Source organism: Heterodontus francisci, chromosome 6 (assembly GCF_036365525.1).
Source record: "Heterodontus francisci isolate sHetFra1 chromosome 6, sHetFra1.hap1, whole genome shotgun sequence".
NCBI classification, from domain to species: domain Eukaryota; kingdom Metazoa; phylum Chordata; class Chondrichthyes; order Heterodontiformes; family Heterodontidae; genus Heterodontus; species Heterodontus francisci.
The window spans coordinates 45,990,114-46,010,101 of NC_090376.1; the positions used below are offsets into that span (position 1 = coordinate 45,990,114).

The 19,988-nt window shown below is 48.5% G+C and overlaps 1 protein-coding gene across 9 annotated transcripts in view; it reads right to left on the reverse strand.

Moving 5' to 3' along the window:
• Positions 1–19,988, reverse strand: part of cdk8 (cyclin dependent kinase 8) — a 198,041-nt gene that overhangs the window by 75,149 nt on the left and 102,904 nt on the right. Inside the window, exon 1 of one of the 9 annotated variants that reach the window (XM_068033593.1) lies at positions 4,004–4,024. The exons of the other annotated variants lie outside the window; for them this stretch is intronic. Within the exon in view, the coding sequence (XP_067889694.1) occupies positions 4,004–4,006 (3 nt within the window). The 5' untranslated portion in view covers positions 4,007–4,024. Of the gene's footprint in view, positions 1–4,003; positions 4,025–19,988 lie in introns of those variants that run through there. 9 annotated transcript variants of the gene reach the window in all.

Consider the following 19,988-nt stretch of genomic DNA (forward strand, 5'->3'; position numbering starts at 1 on the left):
TCAGCAGGTCAGGGAGCATCAATAGAAAAAGAAACAGAGTTAACATTTCAGGTTGATGACCTTTCATCAGAACAGTTCTGACACAAGATCACCAACCTGAAATGTTAACTCTTCCTCTCTCCATAGATGCTGCCTGACCTGCTGATATTCCAACATTTTCTGTTTTTATTTCAGACTTCCAGCATCTGCAGTAATTTGTTTTTGTTTAATGTCCCTGTGCCACTTTCAGGACAGACCAACAGAAGTGGGGGCACAGTGGTATACAATTTTGACTCATGACTTCATGTCAAACACAGCCAAGGAAATCTGCAAATCATAACTCCGTAATTAACAAATTAGTACTTTTCCATCTTGAAAAAGACTTGCAGCAAGCACTGAGGGATGAAATGCCTGCATCATTTGGTGAGAGAACCAACTCAAGACAGTAATCTATTTGATCTTGTCCAGACCAGTCTAGCATTCAATTGTAGTGGACACAAAGTTTCTTCACAGTGCAAACACCCTCCATTGTATACTGTGGCACAAATCGCATTGCTAAGTGGGACAGAGGTGACGTGCTATATCTAATGGAAATACAAGAAAAAAAAACTTATGAGGTATATCAAGGAAACAAAGTTTTTTACAAATATATTAAGATAAAGAGGGCGGCTTAGAGTAACGTGGGCCCCTTAATGACAGATATAGATGATATTGTCAGTGGAATTCAGGAAATGGCAGACTTACTAAACAGCGACTTTGCATCAGTCTTCGCAGGGAAGATAAGGATACAAGGAAAACAAAAAAAAAAAAGAGAACTAACCAGTTCAATACTGGTTAGAAACATGGAGAAATCAATGTCATTAACGGTAGACAAATCTCCAGGACATGATGGTTTCCACCCCAGGGTATCAATAGGTATACACTTAAATCATGGAAAGGAGCACAACCAACCAGTATCAGTTTTTAAGCTTCTGTGCTGTAGACAAATATAAACCTTTGAAACTCTGTACACAAAAAGTTGGTTACTGGGAAAGCTTTGGCCGGCTAGAAGGTTAGAATACAAAAAAAAAAGATAAAAAGAAACATTGAAAGAAAAAGACAGACAGAAATAATACACAAACTCATGATGTAATGCTTTACAATAAGCACATTTGTAAGGTACGAAATGTAAATTTTACAGGCATGAGAAGTCAAATCAGAGCTCGTGAGCTTGTCTATAACACTCATTTGGGGTGGTGGTCCGGGATGGGGGTGGGGGGGGTGGGGGGTGCGAGCGAGAGGGAATAAGCAAGAAAAAGAGAATTAAACCAAATTTCTTGAATCTTGAAATAAAACAAGTTTTCATTTCTACAGAGAGCATCATGTATTAGAAGGAAAAGCACCTGTGATTCTACAACATGGCAAGAGGACTTGGTATACTATAATTGCTGCTCAAAATGTGGTTTCCTCTACACTGGGGAAACCAAATACAAATTAGGTTCCATTCAATCCTGAAGTGTGACAGTGCTTCCAGTTGCTTACTTCAATTCTCCGTCCCATTCTGACCTCTGTCCTTAGCCTTCTACATTGTTGCAATGATTCTCACTGCACGCTTGAGGAACATCACCTCATCTTGTTATTAGGCACTTTACAGCCTTCCTGTCTTAACAGTGAGTTTATTAACTTTAGATCTTAACCACCATTCCCATTTCCTCAGACAGCAGGTGCTGGTAATGGAGGATGGCTACACCACAGCCACTGGGAGTGGAGGAAGTGTGGGTTGGTGCCTGAGCTAGGGATCTCCCTAACAGCTGTCATTTTGATCTGCACCCTTGGGAACTACCCAGATTTCTACATATATTCCTAGGCCACAGGATCCTTCTAGTCTTTGCCAGATTTTCCATGCTTTCCTTCCCCTCTCCATTCTGCTCTAACCGTTTATACACCTCCTCAGGGCCCACCTTTTGTTTCTTTACTTGTCTCATTAAAACCCTCTTTTGCCTTGTACCATTACCACGCTATCACACTTTCCCCTTTGTTCTTTCCTTCCCTCACCCCGATTTCCTGGCTCTGTACTTGCTTAAAAACTGTTAATCTTGAACATCTTCTGGTTCTGATGAAAGGTTCTCGGCCATACGTGCTGCCTGATCTGCTGAGTGTTTTCCATTTTCTTTTTTTAGTTCAGATTTCCAGCAGCTACTGGATTTCACTTTTGTTACATTTCTTTTAGTGATTACATGATGCCATATTGCAACATCAGCCAAAGTCCCAGTAGTTTAGCTCATTTGCAATATTTATTTGGATTATGCATCACCACAATAACCATATTTAAAATAATAGCCTTTCTCCTCTTAATATAAATGCTTTACTTTAAATTATTCTGTTCCTTCTTGGTCTCTTCAAAAAAAAAATCAATCTGCAGCTTTCAAATCCTTGTCACGTTGCCAATTGATTCAAATCTATCTGCAATATTCTTTATACCTCAGATCTGCCATCAACTTGTGAAATTTAGGGAAAAAAGATTGGGGCATGATGAAACTGCAGATACCGCAGCATCAGATCATAAACAACCAGTATCTCAATTTCCTGATGATATAAGCCAATTTTATTTCATCTGCTCTGAATCATTTTCATTGCAGATGGGAGCCTTTCATTGACCTAGTCTCTAGAAAGTTCTACCTTCATATAACAGCACTGTGTGCTGGGATCAATAGTTGTCAAGAAGTTGTATCAAGCAGAAGGGAAGTATTTAGTAATTAAATCAATAAAATCACTGTTTGCTGCTTTTAGTATTCAAACAGCACTGCTGCTGCTTTTGTTGAAACTGTAGCCCTTTAAAAAAAAATTTAAGTCTTCACTACAGAAACATCTCTCGTCAAACAAAAACACAATTCAAACAAAATGGCCAGCTTTAAAGCCATTTCCTTTCCAGCAGAGGTAAGCTCTGGAGCAGACTTAACTTTCAGGCTTATTTTTTAGCCTAGTGATAGAGAGAAGAGAGAGAAAACATCATTGTTGTAAGTATATGGACTATGGAGTTTCCAATATTGACTCTAACTCGAATTACAGGAAATAGATTCAAAAGCAGATCCTTCTAAAATCTATTTTTTTGGCAAGCATATTTCCTTAGTGAAGAATTTTATTCTGATAGTAAAGAAAAGCCATTTTTAAAAATTCATTCACGGGATGTGGACATCGCTGGCAAGGCAACATTTATTGCTCAAGAAGGTAGCGGTGAGCCGCCTTCTTGAATACAAACTAATGGTTTGCTGGGCCATTTCAGAGGGCAGTTGAAAGTCAATAAGGAAGCAAAAGATGTTGGACAATTATTTGAATCACACAATTTAAACCATTGTGTTCCAATTATTACAAAGTTATAAAAAGGAGCAAACTGGGTAATGTGTGAATAATAATGATTTAAAAGTTCTACAAAATGATAGTAATTTAGAATTTATAAGAGTAATCTAAACGAATAAATTGTTGCCAAGTGATTTTTAAAAAACCCGGAATATCCCCACTTCAACACTTCCTTCTTCAGTCAGGATGGCACCACAGTTGCAGTCGTCATTCCATGATTGGCCAACAAAGGTGTGCTGCTGTGGGCTGAGTCAGGTCCTACTGGCTTTTCCACCTAAACCGGCGAGTGAATATTCAACTACAACAAAGTGCTCCATCTAGCAGAAAAAAAATAGACAGTAAGTCTCTGGTGGAAGGAGCTTGAAATTGTTCAGCCCACAATACTATTTGGGAAGAAAAAAGTACTACACAATGTATTTGCATATTGCATACTGCAAGAAGTTGTACATGCTGCTGAGAATAGAGAATGATCCCAGTTTTATGAAGTCTTACATCAGTGACAGAAGTATTCTGCTTTTTGAAATATGGAAATGCAAGATTGGCAGAGTGCCATGGATTGATAGGTTTGCACGAGTGAAGTCTTATCTCCCACTGAGTTGAATACCTGGTCTTAGCTGCAGGCAGCGAAACTCAGTGCAGATCAAGGCACCACTTTAAGGCAGTTAGAAAGAATTAGACAGATAATTACCATAAGTTGCTGATGAGCAGATATGTTTCAGACCTAAGTTATCTGTTCACTTGACTGGGAATAGCATGTGTGGACAACTGGGGAAAAAGAAATAAAATTACTTTAACCCCAACAGCTATTCTTAATAGGTCACCCATAACAACTTGCATTTATATAGCACCTTTTATCACAATAAAATACCCCAAGAGTGCTTCACAGGAGCGTTGTCCAACAAAATTTGACAGAGTCACATATGGAGATATTAGGACAAGAGCTTGGGTAAAGAAGTTTTAAAGAGTGTCTTGAAGGAGCAGAGAGGTAAAGGCGGAGAAGTCAAGGTAGGGAGTGCCAGAGCTTAGTGCCTAGGTAGCTGAAGCACAGACACCAAGGGTAATGTGATGAAAATTGGGGATGCACAAGAGGCTAGAAATTGGATGACTGCAGAGAGCTCGGGGGTTTGTTGGGCTACAGTAGGTAGAGGAGGCTACAAAGCTACAGACAAGATGGCGGAAGGATTTAGAAGTATTCAGAAACAATAATCAGGGGCAAAAATCAACAGGCATTGGGAGACGTGAGAGTTAAATAAAGATAGCCAGGGCAGATTTGTGAAAGGCAGATCATGCATGACTAATCTAATTGAATTTTTTGATGAAGTAACTGAGAAGGTCGATTAAGGGAATGCAGTGGATGTTGTCCATTTAGATTTTAAGGAAGTGTTTGACAAAGTACCACATAAAAGACAGGTTAACAAAACTGAGGCTCATGGAATAGGAAGGTCAGTGTTAGCTTTGATAAAAAATTAGCTTAAAGACAGAAAGCAGCAAGTCTTTGTAAATGGCTATTTTTTTTTTAGACTGAAGGAGGTAGACAGTGGTGTTCCCCAAGTGTTAGTGCGACAACCATTGCTTTTTGATATATAAATGAGTTGGATATTGGAATAGAGTAACATTTCAAAATTTGCAGCTGATACCAAACATGGCGGAGTGGCAAACAGTGAGGATCATGCCAATCGACTGCAACAAGACATAGATAGGCTAGCAGAATGGGCAGACAAGTGGCAGATGGAATTTAATACAGACAAATGTGACGTGATGCATTTTGGCAGAAGGGATGGGGAAAGGTCATACCGGCACAGTTCTGAAGAGTTTGTAGGGACAGGGGGATGATAGGAGAGTACAATGTCGGAGACCAGCCAGAAGTGCATTGGAACAGTCAAGTCTAGAGGTAACTATGGCATGAATGAGGGTTTCAGCAGCAGGTGAACTGAGACAGGGGTGTAGTTAGGTGATGTTACAGCGATAAAAGTAGGCAGTCTTAGTGATGACACGAATATGAGGTTGGAAGCTCACCTCAGGGTCAAATGTGACACCAAGGTTGCAAACAGACTGGCTTAATCTCAGACTGCTACCAAGGAAAGAAATAGAGTTGATAGCTGGGGAATGGAGTTTAGAGTGGGGACCGAAAACAATGGCTTCAGTCTTCCCAATATTTAATTGTAGGAAATTTCTGCTCATCCAGTACTGGATGTCAGATAAGCAGTCTGATAATTTAGCAACAGTGGAGGAGTCAAGAGAAGTGGTAGCATACATGCAAAAACGAATACTGTGCTTTCAGATGATGTCACCAAAGGGCAGCATGTAGATGTAGGACGGGGCCAAGGACAGATCCTTGGGGGAGACCAGAGGTAATGGTGCGCTAGCAGGAAGAGAAGTCATTGCAAGTGATTATCTGGCTACAATTAGATAGATAATGGAACCAGGTGAGAGAAGTCCCACACAGCTGGACGACAATGGAGAGGTATTAGAGGAGGATGGTGTGGTCAACCATGTCAAAAGCTGCAGGCAAATGAAGGAGGACTGGGAGAGAGAGTTCCATGGATGAGCGATTTTAGCTAGAAGGTTAGATTGGATAAGCTGGGGTTGTTCTCCTCGGAGCAAAGAAGCTTGCAGGGAGATTTGATTGAGGTGTACAAGATTATGACAGGTTTGGATAAGGCTGACAAGGAAAAACTGTTCCCATTAGCTGATGGTACAAGAACTAAGGGACACAGATTTAAGGTTTTGGGCAAGAGATGCAGGGCGGAGGGGTGGGGGGGTGGATGTGAGGAAGAACGTTTTTTCTTTTTTTTTTAAACGCAGCAAGTCACAATGACCTGGAACTTGCTGCATACAAGGGTGGTGGAGGCAGAGACAGTGATTTCAAAAGGCAATTGAAAGTTTACTTGAAAGAAATAAACTTGCAGGGTTAAGGGGACAGGACTTACTGGATTGCTCTACGAAGAGCTGGCATGGACTCAATGGGCCGAATGGCCACTTTCTGTGCTGTAAATGACTGATTCCATGATAGTCACGTGTTTTCAAATAGAGTCATTTACAACATAGGTGGCCATTCAACCCATCAAGTCCATGCTGGCTCTCTGTGGAGCAATCCAATCAGTCCCACTCCCCTACTTGATCCCTGTAGCCCTGCAAGTTTTGGTCATTCATGTTTCATTCACCATAAAAGCTTTGCACATGTGGCTCACACCTTTTCAGCAAAATGCATCATCAACCATAAATATGTAAGCATTGTTTAGTTATGCACTTCAATTTATATAAAGCCTTTTCATATCTGTAAAACGTCTTAATGTGCTTCACAGACAATGAAATACTTTGCATAGTCACTTAAGTAGGCAAATGCAGAGTCAATATGTGCACAGTAAAATTTAATTAAAAAACAAAATGATCAGTTAATCAATTTTGATGTAAAAATGTTGACCAGAAATTTTGTTGAGGGATGAAATGTTAACTGGGAGAACAGTAAATCTCCACACTCTATCTTGTAAAGTGCCATGGGATCTTGAAGGTATTTAATGTGGGAACAGGGGTAAATTGCAACAGGTCCAGATCTATTCCTCAGTTAACATTTACACACATACTTTTAGATAGCCATCATAAGTGCAGATTCTGGCTGATGTCCCCATCCCTATGTAGCACCAAGGCCAATTTTAGAGACAATTAAACCAAAAATAGCTAGTTCAGCAAAGAGGGGGACACCTTCATCCACCATTTAATAGCTCCATCATTGGTGGTTGTGCCTTCGGCTGCCCAAGTCCTAAGCTCTGGAATTCTCTGCCTACATCTTTCCAGCTTTCTCTTCCCTCCTTTAAGATGCACCTTAAAACCTACCTTTTTGACCAAGCTCTGCTCGAATATCTTCTTACCTGACTCGGTGTCAAATTTTGTTTAAGTGTCTTGGCATGTTTTACTACATTAAAGACGCTTTACAAACACAAGTTGTTGCTGATCCTAGTCACTACGGCTCAGCAATACTGTACATTTACCCATTGATTCACTGTCATAATTTTAAGCCAAGTTCCCCAAAACAGATTGGAAGATTGGACAGAATATAAAATACAACAAAGAATGACTAAAAGATTAATAAGAAGGGAAAAATTAGAATACGAGAGAAAGCTAGCTAGAAATAGAAAAACAGATAGTAAGCATTTCTTTAGATATTTAACATTGAAAAGTTAATAAAGTGAGCACTGGCCCTACAGAAAGTGAGTCTAGGGAATTAATAATGGAAAATAAGGAGATGGGAGATGAATTGAACAGGGATTTTGTATTGGTCCTCACTATAGAGTAGACAAGTAACATCCCAGAAATAGCTGTAAATCAGGAAATAGAAGTGAGGGACGAACTCAAGAAAATTATAATCACCAGGGAAGTGGTACTGAACAAATTGTTGGAGCTGCGGGCTGACAAGTCCCCGGGTCCTGATGGACTTCATCATTGAGTCTTAAAAGAAGTGGCTAGTGAGATAGTTGATGTGTTGGTTTTATTTTCCAAAATTCCCTAGATTCGGGGAAGGCTCCATTAGATTGGAAAATAGCAAATGTAACTCCTTTATTCAAAAAGGGAGAGAGACAGAAAGCAAGAAACTACAGGCCAGTTAGCTTAACTGTTAGAAAATGTCAGAAGCTAAATCAAAGACATTATAACAGGGCACTTAGAAAAATTCACAGTAATCAGGCAGTCAACATGGTTTTGTGAAAGGGAAATCATGTTTAACCAATTTATTGCAGTATTTTGAGGAAGTAACATGTGCTGTGGATAAAGGGGAGCCGGTGGATGTACTGTACTTAGATTTTCAGAAGGCATTTGATAAGGTGTCACATCAAAGGTTATTGCAGAAAATAAAAGCTCATAGTGTAGAGTGTAACATATTGGCACGGATAGAAGATTGGCTAGCTAACAGGAAACAAAGAGTCAGCATAAATGGGTCATTTTCTGGCTGGCAAGATGTAACGAGTGGTGTGCCACAAGGATCAGTGCTGGGGCCTCAACTTTTTCCAATTTATATAAATGACTTGGCTGAAGGGAGCGAAGGTATGGTTGCTAAATTTGCTGATGACACAAAGACAAGTAGGAAAATAAATTGTGAAGAGGACATAAGGAGGCTACAAAAGGATATAGATAGGTTAAGTGAGTAGGAAAGATCTGGCAAATGGAGTATCAAGGGAAAAATGTGAAATTGTCCATTTTAGCAGGAAGAATAAAAAATAAACATTACCTAAATGGTGAGAGATTGAAGAGCTCTGAGATGCAGAGGGATCTGGGTGTACTAGTGCATGAATCACAAAAGGTTAGTATGCACGTACAGCACATAATTAGGAAAGCTAATAGAAAGTTATTGTTTATTGCGAGGGGAATTTAAGACAAAAGTAGGGAGGTCATGCTTCAGTTATGCAGGATATTGGTGAGACCACATCTGGAGTACTATGTACAGTACTGGTCTCCTTACTTAAGGAAGGATGTAAATGTGTTGGAAACACAGAGAAGGTTTATTGACTAATAACTGGAATGAACAGGCTGCCTTATGAGGAAAGGTCGGACAGGCTAGGCTTGTACCCACTGGAATTTAGAAGAGGAATAGGTGACTTGATTGAAACATACAAAATCCTGAGGGGTGTTGACATGGGGGAATGTGGAAAGGATGTTTCCTCTTGTGGGAGAATCTAGAACTAGAGGTCACCGTTTAAAAGTAAGGAGTCGTTCATTTAAGACAGAGATGAGGAGAATTTTTTCTCTCAGACAGTCGTGTCTTTTTGGAACTTTCTTTCTCAAAAGGCAGTGGAAGCAGTCTTTGAATATTTTTAAGGGAGAGGTAGATAGATTCTTGATTAGAAAGGGGGGGTGAAAGGTTATCGGGGGGTAGGCGGGACTGTGAAGTTGAGGTTACGATCAGATCAGCCATGATCTTGTTGAATGGCAGAGCAGGCTCGAGGGGCCGAGTGGCCTACTCCTGCTCCTAATTCGTATGTTTGTGTGCAAATTTAAAAGCTTAGTCACATTTGTTAAACAAAACCAAAGTCTTATCCATTTTATGCAATTCCTCCCTCCTTACATTCGCGTTAGTCATCATGCAATTTGGAAACACGATCACAAAAAGGTCTCTCGACTAAGATTTCTATTATTCCCAAACATATATAGAGTCAACGTGCATAGCCGAATTCCATTTAACATGTATTCTGGCACTGGTATTTCAAATTGAAAGCTCAGTAAAAGCTTACAGGTTCCTCTAGTATTTTCGTTTCCAAACAGTGAAGCCTGGAGATCCACTTCTTCTGATTTGCTCAGGAAAATTTGGACACAGGAGGAAATTATTTACACAAATGCATTTTTTTTTGTTGCCAATTTTCTCCCCTCCTTGTTGGGGTGCAATGCAGAGGCATCCTCCAATACCAAAGTGGCCATTCTTCTTATGAGAATTCGACAGTCTTTCAGCAGACTACTGGGCCATATGGAGAAAGAAAGGCACAGGTGACCCAATGTGGTCCTCACACTGCGTCCACACTTCTGCATTTCCTGCAGAACCCATGCACATTTCCCAGCAGACAACTCAGGAGCTGTGGCCAATTTTACACTTCCTAATCAGGTGCACTGAAACCAACTGTAGCATCTAGCTAAGATCAGGAAATTACTGGAGTCTACAATTAAATATAGAGTGACTGAACACCTTGAAAATGTTCAGCTGATCAGAGAGAGCCAGCATAAATTTGTAAAGGGTAGGTTATACAGGATGAATCTGATGGAATTTTTTGAAGAGGTAACTAAAGTAGTGGACAGGAGAATGTCTAAGGATATTATTTATATAGACTTTCGGAAGGCAACTGATAAAGCCCTTTATAAGAGACTGTTAGTTAAAGTTGAAGCTCTTGGAATTGAAGGCAAATAATTGACCTAGTTCAGAGATTGGCTGACAGACAGCATCAATAATGGGAAGGTACTCAAATTGATAGGACATGGCCTGTGGTATCCTACAAGAATCTGTGCTGGGACTGCAACTGTTCATTGCATTTATTAACTTAGATGACGGGACAGCTATCTAAATTTATCACTGACACAAAGATAGACAGCATTGTAAGCAGTGTAAATGGAAGCATAAAATTACAAAGGTTTTTTAATCGATTAAGTGATTGGGCAAAACTGTGATAAATGGATTAGAATGTAGACAAATGTGAGGTAATCCACTTTGGACAAAAAAAGATCACAGTACTTTCTAAATGGTGAAAAGCTCGAAGCAGTGGACATCCAAAGAGACTTAGGAGTACATGCACATAGATCGCATGTCATTGGAAGACACAGAAAATAATCAAGGCGGCTAATGGAATGCTGGCCATTATATATTGATAACTAGAATACAAGGGGTAGAAGTCATGCTACAGCTATACAAATCCCTGATAAGACCACATCTGGAGTACTGCGAGCAGTTATGGGCATCCCACCTTCGGAAGGCCTTGGACGGAGTGCAATGTAGATGTACTGGAATGATACTGAAGACTCCACAGCTTAAATTATGAGGAGAGATTACAAAAAATAGGGTTGTACTACCTAGAATTTAGAAAATTATGGGTGAGTTGATTGAAGTTTTCAAGATATTAAGGGGAACGGAGTTTCTCTCCATCTACCCTATTTCTGACTACTCTGTGACAAGGGCACATAGCCTAAAAATTAGAGCCAGGCCTTTTAGGAGTGAAGTTGGAAAACACTGATGGCATGCAAAGGGTAGAAGTCAAGTTTGGAACTCTTTTCCACAAACGGCAGTTGATGGTAAGTCAATTGTTAGTTTTAAATGGAAGATTGGTAGATTTTTGTTAACCAAAGGTATAAGGAATATAGGGGAAAGGCAGGTAAATGGAGTCAGGTCACAGATCAGCCATGATCTCTCTAAATGGTAGAATACACCCGAGGGGCTAAATGGCCTACTCCTGTGCCTATGTTCCTGTATCAGCTAATTTAGCAAGATGTGCAGTATTATAATTTTCAATACTTCAGTTCTTACTTAGGCTAAGTATGGAATTCAAAACATTTACAATACTAAGTTCCATGGGCACAGATTAGTGATAAATACCAACAGGACTTAAAGAATATCAAATCTAATGTACAGCTTTTTAAACTCATTTCTAAATAGTGACCAATGTTATACCACCATCAAGTTATGGTTCTACCACTTCTGGGTATTGCGATGTTCATTACTGAGAGAATTACTTTTGATGTAATTTATCTTATTATTGCTAATTAGTGCCATCAAGTTCAGACCTGCCAATAGGTATGTGAGGATGACAGTGAAGGATAAGCAACTGCTGTATCAAACTGTTACCATCCGTCATTTTCCGATGAGCAAGAATGGCAAAATGCATATAATACACGAGAAATGTGCATATTTTAAATTTGTTGCCCTATATGGGTGGCTGGTATAACATGGGAACACTGTACTATAACTCAAGACAGAAAAGAGAAGTTAGAATTTACCACTGCATACATATGGATGTTCTTTCATATGTCCAAGAGACAGAACTCAGAAGCACCAGACTCAGAATAGTTATGTAGGCTTTTCATTTAAATCCTCATAGCCAGCCTGTAATGGTGAGTTATATAGTTTACTTTTCACACTTACATTGATTAGATATTTACATACTTTTTTAAAGATCAGAGATGGAATTGTGGCCGAAAAAGATAATTCACTCAAAATGTAGAGAATGTAATTTTCTATCGGTATTGAGAATATTCTAACCCATTGAGTAAATTGTAAGCTATTAATTTCATCACTTTATAGTGTTCAGAATAAACACTTACTTAATGTTCAGTGCTACTGTGTGGAGTAATATGCTGAATTCTTCTTCTTTGGCCTCCTTGTCTCGAGAGACAATGGATAAGCGCCTGGAGGTGGTCAGTGGTTTGTGCAGCAGCGCCTGGAGTGGCTATAAAGGCCAATTCTAGAGTGACAGACTTTTCCACAGGTGCTGCAGATAAAATTGGTTGTCGGGGCTGTTACACAGTTGGCTCTCTCCTTGCGCTTGTCTTTTTTCCTGCCAACTGCTAAGTCTCTTCGACTCGCCACGCTTTAGCCCCGCCTTTATGGTTGCCCGCCAGCTCTGGCGATCGCTGGCAACTGACTCCCACAACTTGTGATCAATGTCACAGGACTTCATGTCGCGTTTGCAGACGTCTTTAAAGCGGAGCCATGGACGGCCGGTGGGTCTGGTACCAGTGACGAGCTCGCTGTACAATGTATCCTTGGGGATCCTGCCATCTTCCATGCGGCTCACATGGCCAAGCCATCTCAGGCGCCGTTGGCTCAGTAGGGTGTATATGCTGGGGATGTTGGCCACCTCGAAGACTTCTGTGTTGGAGATACGGTCCGGCCACCTGATGCTGAATATGCTGAATAACTCAACATAAATTCAGGACTTCAAAAGTTGTATGCAGTTCTGTTTTCAGCCAAATGCCATTACTATTTACCTTAATGTGGAGTCATCTTCCATGGGATTACAATGATTAGAACTGCCCTCAATCACTTTCCTCTTAATTACAGTAGAATTGAGTTTCATTTTCTACAAATTAATTTCTCCTCTCAGTAGCATAATACAATGCAATTACTATAAAGTATGTAATGCATACAAATATACCAACATCTGGAATATTTTGTAACTCAGTTACAGAATATTCAGAAATCACATCTCTAATTGATTCATAAATAGAGTTAATTAAATTACCTCTTCTAGAAAGGTAATTTTGACCTCTCAAACCAATATACGAATATTTAAGCAAGGATGGTACAGTGGCGCAGTGGTTAGCACTGTAGCCTCACAGCTCCAGCGACCCGGGTTCAATTCTGGGTACTGCCTGTGTGGAGTTTGCAAGTTCTCCCTGTGTCTGCGTGGGTTTCCTCCGGGTGCTCCGGTTTCCTCCCACAAGCCAAAAGACTTGCAGGTTGGTAGGTAAATTGGCCATTATAAATTGCCCCTAGTATAGGTAGGTGATAGGGAAATATAGGGACAGGTGGGGATGTGGTGGAATATGGGATTAGTGTAGGATTACTATAAATGGGTGGTTGATGGTCGGCACAGACTCGGTGGGCCGAAGGGCCTGTTTCAGTGCTGTATCTCTAAACTAAAAAAATTCCTTAGTAAAATCCAGCAATGTTTAATGCTAGATTTGTAATTTGAAAAGAGCAGTAAGGTCAGGCTGACATCTTCGATGGATAAAAGAATATGAGTCTCTGCCAGGGCCCCAGCAATCTCCTCCCTTGCTTCCCAAAGCATCCTCAGATACACCTTGTCAGGCCCTGGGGATTTATCCACCTTAATGCACTTCAAAACCTCCAACACCTCCTCTTTTGTAATGTTGATATGCTCCAGGATATCGGTGTTCCCTCCCTTGAACTCACTAGCTTCCATGACCTTCTCGACGGTACATACAGACAAGAAGTATTCATTTAAAACCTCGCCCATTTCCCGTGGCTCGACACATAGATTACCACACTGATCCTTAAGGGGACCTACTCTCTCCCTAGCTACCCTTTTACTCTTAATCTACTGGTAAAATCTTTTAGGATTCTCCTTTATCTTATCTGCCAGGGAAATCTCATGGCCCCTTTTCGCCCTCCTAATTTCCTTCTTAAGTGTACTCCTACATCCTCTATACTCCTCGAAGGACTCGCTTGATTCCAGCAGCCAATACCTGACATATACCTCCTTCTTTGTCCTGACCAGACCCTCAATATCCCTCGTCAACCAAGGTTCCCTAAACTTGCCAACCTTTGCCTTCCATCTAACAGGAACATGCCGGCCCTGAACTCTTCCTATCTCACTTTTAAAAGCCTCCCACTTGCCAGACGTCCCTTTACCTGTAAACAGCCTCTCCCATTCAACTTTTGACAGTTCCTGTCTGATGCCATCGAAATTCGCCTTCCCCCAATTTAGGACTTCAACCTGAGGACCAGTCCTATCCTTTTCCATAACTATTTTGAAGCTAATCGAGTCCCAAAGTGCTCCCCCATTGACACATCAACCACCTGCCCATCCTCATTTCCTAAGAGGAGGTCGAGTGTAGCCCCTTCTCTAGTAGGGCCATCCAAATACTGCTTCAGAAAACTATCCTGGACACACTAAACAAATTCTTCCCCATCTGATCCCTTAGCACTAAGGCAGTCCCAGTCAATATTAGGGAAGTTAAAATCACCTACTATTACAACCCTATAATTCCTACACTCATCTGTGATTTCCCTACATATATACTCCTCCACTTCCCTCTGACTATTGGGGGGCCTATAGTATAATCGCAAAGTGATCACCCCTTTCTTATTTCTAAGTTCTACCTATATGGCCTCGCTGGACATTCCCCCTGGGATATCCTCTCTCAGTACTGCCGTGATGTCCTCCCTAATCAATAGTGCAACTCCCCCTCCTCTCTTACCTCCACCTCTGTCACGCCGGAAGCATCAGTACCCCGGAACAGTGAACTGCCAGTCCTGCCCATCCCTCAACCACGTTTCCGTAATAATTATAATATCACAATCCCATGTACCGATCCATGTTCTAAGTTCATCTGCCTTACCTGTAAGGCTTCCTGCATTAAAGTGAATGCAGTTTAGCCTACCAGACCTTCCACGCTCCCTGTCCTGTCCCTGCCCGGCCTGCCTACTGGACTTGCTTGCTTTAACCTCTACATTTGCCTCAACTATCTCATCTGAGAGACTACTACTTTGGGTCCCATCCCCCTGCAAGACTAGTTTAAACCCTCCCGAGTAGCAAACCTCCCCGCAAGGATATTGGTCCCCTTCCAGTTCAAATGCAATCCGTCCTTCTTGTACAGGTCACCTCTGCACCAGAAGAGATCCCAATGATCCAAGTAGCTGAAGCCCTCCCGCCTACACCAGCTCGTCAGCCACGCATTCATTTGCCTTATCCTCTGATTCCTACCCTCACTAGCACATGGCACAGGGAGTAATCCTGAGATTACAACCCTAGATTATTGTGAAGAGATGATGTCTTGACAGCTCCATTGCGGTTTTCAGCATCCTCACAGAATAATTTTCTCCAGAAAACATCAAGCCTGACTTAAAATTAGTTCAAATAACTGGTTCTTAAGGCTAGGAAATATGGCTTCAAAGGTATGTCTAGTTTTGGTAACCACTTCCATTAACTTGCTCTTCCCAGACAGCCATTCCTGCTCAGAATTAATTGATAAAGGCTTGTTCTTCCTAAAACAATCATCTTGTCTTCAGTAAACCACTAGAAGTCATTTCTAATTTATGAAACAATGAATTGTTTTCCTACTTAGATTTTATTTATTCCCTTAAACCTTTTATGACCTCCCAGAAATTCTATTTCCTCATCAGTTATTACAACTTCATTTTTGAAGTCCAGGTTCCTTTAGCACAGGGTTGACCAAAATATGGCCCAGGGGCCAGGATCCGGCCCGCCAAAGGTTTCCATCCGGTCCACGGATGTAAACTTTACCCGGGGCCGTTCCTCATCTTCACCAGAGCTCAGTGACTAGAGATGGGAAATTTCCCATTGTCTTCTTCTTGCAGACTGGCCTTTTCAAATACATCGTGCTGTCAGTTTCACAGCTGACAGCTGCTGAAGCAGGAACGCGCTTCCTAACTGCCGACAGATTTGGGGTTTGCCGGCTGACTTATAAAAAAAGTCGGAAAACCCCTAATTCTGTCCCACGTTGGTAAATACGTTCCCGCTTCAGCAACTGTCAGCCGTGAAACTGACAGTGTGAGGTTTTCAAACAAATTGATCACATAGCTGCTGTGCTCAGTGCTCGCTGCAACTGCCGGCGGGGGGGAAACAAAGAGAAAGAGAGGGGGAGGGGCAGAGAGAGCAGGAGAGAGCGAGAGAGAGGGTGGAGAGAGGGAGAGAGCGAGAGAGAGGGTGGAGAGAGGGAGAGAGCGAGAGAGAGGGTGGAGAGAGGGAGAGAGCGAGAGAGCGAGAGAGAGGGTGGAGAGAGGGAGAGAGAGAGAGAGAGTGCGAGAGAGAGGGAGCAGAGGGGGGGGCGGGAGCAGAGGGGGGGGCGGGAGCAGAGGGGGGGGCGGGAGCAGAGGGGGGGGGCGGGAGCAGAGGGGGGGGCGGGAGCAGAGGGGGGGGGCGGGAGCAGAGGGGGGGGGCGGGAGCAGAGGGGGGGGGCGGGAGCAGAGGGGGGGGGCGGGAGCAGAGGGGGGGGGCGGGAGCAGAGGGGGGGGGCGGGAGCAGAGGGGGGGGGCGGGAGCAGAGGGGGGGGGCGGGAGCAGAGGGGGGGGGCGGGAGCAGAGGGGGGGGGCGGGAGCAGAGGGGGGGGGCGGGAGCAGAGGGGGGGGGGCGGGAGCAGAGGGGGGGGGGCGGGAGCAGAGGGGGGGGCGGGAGCAGAGGGGGGGGCGGGAGCAGAGGGGGGGGCGGGAGCAGCGGGGGGGGCGGGAGCAGAGGGGGGGCGGGAGCAGAGGGGGGGCGGGAGCAGAGGGGGGGGCGGGAGCAGAGGGGGGGGCAGGGAGCAGAGGGGGGGGCGGGAGCAGAGGGGGGGGCGGGAGCAGAGGGGGGGGGGCGGGGAGCAGAGGGGGGGGCGGGAGCAGAGGGGGGGGCGGGAGCAGAGGGGGGGGGCGAGCGGGAGCAGAGGGGGGGCGGGAGCAGAGGGGGGGGCGGGAGGCAGAGGGGGGGGCGGGAGCAGAGGGGGGGGCGGGAGCAGAGGGGGGGGCGGGAGCAGAGGGGGGGCGGGAGCAGAGGGGGGGCGGGAGCAGAGGGGGGGGCGGGAGCAGAGGGGGGGGCGGGAGCAGAGGGGGGGGCGGGAGCAGAGGGGGGGGGCGGGAGCAGAGGGGGGGGCGGGAGCAGAGGGGGGGGCGGGAGCAGAGGGGGGGGCGGGAGCAGAGGGGGGGCGGGAGCAGAGGGGGGGGCGGGAGCAGAGGGGGGGGCGGGAGCAGAGGGGGGGGCGGGAGCAGAGGGGGGGGGCGGGAGCAGAGGGGGGGGCGTGAGCAGAGGGGGGGGGCGGGGGAGCAGAGGGGGGGCGGGAGCAGAGGGGGGGGCGGAGCAGAGGGGGGGGCGGGAGCAGAAGGGGGGGGCGGGAGCAGAGGGGGGGCGGGAGCAGAGGGTGGGGGCGGGAGCAGAGGGGGGGGCGGGAGCAGAGGGGGGGGCGGGAGCGAGGGGGGGGCGGAGCAGAGGGGGGGCGGGAGCAGAGGGGGGGCGGGAGCAGAGGGGGGGGCGGGAGCAGAGGGTGGGGCGGGAGCAGAGGGGGGGGCGGGAGCAGAGGGGGGGGCGGGAGCAGAGGGTGGGGCGGCGGGAGCAGAGGGGGGGGCGGGAGCAGAGGGGGGGGCGGGAGCAGAGGGGGGGGCGGGAGCAGAGGGGTATGGGGGCGGGAGCAGAGGGGGGGGCGGGAGCAGAGGGGGGGGCGGGAGCAGAGGGGGGGGCGGGAGCAGAGGGGGGGGCGGGAGCAGAGGGGGGGGCGGGAGCAGAGGGGGGGGCGGGAGCAGAGGGGGGGGCGGGAGCAGAGGGGGGGGCGGGAGCAGAGGGGGGGGCGGGAGCAGAGGGGGGGCGGGAGCAGAGGGGGGGCGGGAGCAGGGGGGGGCGGAGCAGAGGGGGGGGCGGAGCAGAGGGGGGGGGGCGAGGAGCAGAGGGGGGGGCGGGAGCAGAGGGGGGGGCGGGAGCAGAGGGGGGGGGCGGGAGCAGAGGGGGGGGCGGGAGCAGAGGGGGGGGCGGGAGCAGAGGGGGGGCGGGAGCAGAGGGGGGGCGGGAGCAGAGGGGGGGCGGGAGCAGAGGGGGGGGCGGGGGAGCAGAGGGGGGCGGGGAGCAGAGGGGGGGGCGGGAGCAGAGGGGGGGGCGGGAGCAGAGGGGGGGGGCGGGAGCAGAGGGGGGGGCGGGAGCAGAGGGGGGGGGCGGGAGCAGAGGGGGGGGCGGGGAGCAGAGGGGGGGGCGGGAAGCAGAGGGGGGGGGCGGGAGCAGAGGGGTGGGGACGGGAGCAGGGGGGGGGACGGGAGCAGGGGGGGGGCTGGGGAGCAGGGGGGGGGAGGGGGGGCGGGAGCAGGGGGGGGGCGGGCCGGAGCAGAGGGGGGGGGGGGGCCGGAGCAGAGGGGGGGGGGGGGCCGGAGCAGAGGGGGGGGGGGGGCCGGAGCAGAGGGGGGGGGGGGCCGGAGCAGAGGGGGGGGGGGGGCCGGAGCAGAGGGGGGGGGGGGGCCGGAGCAGAGGGGGGGGGGGGGGCCGGAGCAGAGGGGGGGGGGGGCGGGAGCAGAGGGGGGGGCGGGAGCAGAGGGGGGGGCGGGAGCAGAGGGGGGGGCGGGAGCAGAGGGGGGGGCGGGAGCAGAGGGGGGGACGGGAGCAGGGGGGGGGCGGGAGCAGGGGGGGGGCGGGAGCAGGGGGGGGGCGGGAGCAGGGGGGGGGCGGGAGCAGGGGGGGGGCGGGCCGGAGCAGAGGGGGGGGGCCGGAGCAGAGGGGGGGGGGGGGCCGCAGCAGAGGGGGGGGGGGGGGCCGGAGCAGAGGGGGGGGGGGGCCGGAGCAGAGGGGGGGGGGGGGGCCGGAGCAGAGGGGGGGGGGTGGGGGCCGGAGCAGAGGGGGGGGGGGGGCCGGAGCAGAGGGGGGGGGGGGCCGGAGCAGAGGGGGGGGGGCCGGAGCTGGCAGAGGGGTGAGAGAGCGAGAGCGAGAGAGAGAGATAGATAGAGAGGAGAGAGAGAGAGGGGAGAGAGAGAGAGAGATAGAGACATAGATAGACAGATAGAGAGGAGAGGAGGGAGGGGGGTCGACAGAGACAGGGAGTTGACGGGGATAGAGGGGGACGAGGGGCTGAGGGGGAGAGAAGGGGCCGACAGAGAGGGAGAGGGGGAGAGAGGGGGCCGACAGAGAGGGAGAGGGGGAAGAGGGGGCCGACAGAGGGGGAGAGGGGGCCGACAGAGAGGGAGAGGGGGCCGACAGAGAGGGAGAGGGGGGGAGAGGGGGCCGAGAGAGAGAGAGGGGGGCCGAGGGGGGGGGGGGGGAAGAGTGGGGCCGAGGGGGGGGGGGGAAGAGTGGGGGCCGAGGGGGGTGGGGGGGGGGGGGGGGGAGAGTGGGGGCCGAGGGGGGGGGGGAGGGGGGGGAAAAGAGTGGGGGCCGAGGGGGGGGGGGGAGGGGGGGGGGAGGGGGGAAGGGGGGAGAGTGGGGGGCCGAGGGGGGGGGGGAAGGGGGGAGAGTGGGGGCCGAGGGGGAGGGGGGGGAAGGGGGGGGGGAGAGTAGGGGCCGAGGGGGGGGGGGGGAGAGTGGGGAGCCGAGGGGGGGGGGGGGGAGAGTGGGGGCCGAGGGGGGGGGGGGGACTGTGGGGGCCGAGGGGGGGGGGTGCGTGTGGGGGCCGAGGGGGGGGGGGGGAGTGTGGGGGCCGAGGGGGGGGGGAGAGTGGGGGCCGAGGGGGGGGAGAGTGGGGGGCCGAGGGGGGGGAGAGTGGGGGCGAGGGGGGGGGGGGGGGGAAGAGAGTGGGGGCCGAGGGGGGGGGGGAGGGAAAGAGAGTGGGGGCCGAGGGGGGGGGGGTGGGGGCCGAGAGAGAAAGAGAGTGGAGAGGGGGCCGAGAGAGAGAGAGGGGGGGGGGGGGGGGGGAAGAGGAGGCCGACAGAGAGAGAGGGGGCCGACAGAGAGAGGGGAGGGGAACATCGACAGGTTAGTGGAATGGGCGGCCAAGTGGCAGATGAAATTTAACGCAGTGTTCAGTGATTCATTTTGGTAGAAGAATGAGGAGAGGTCAATATA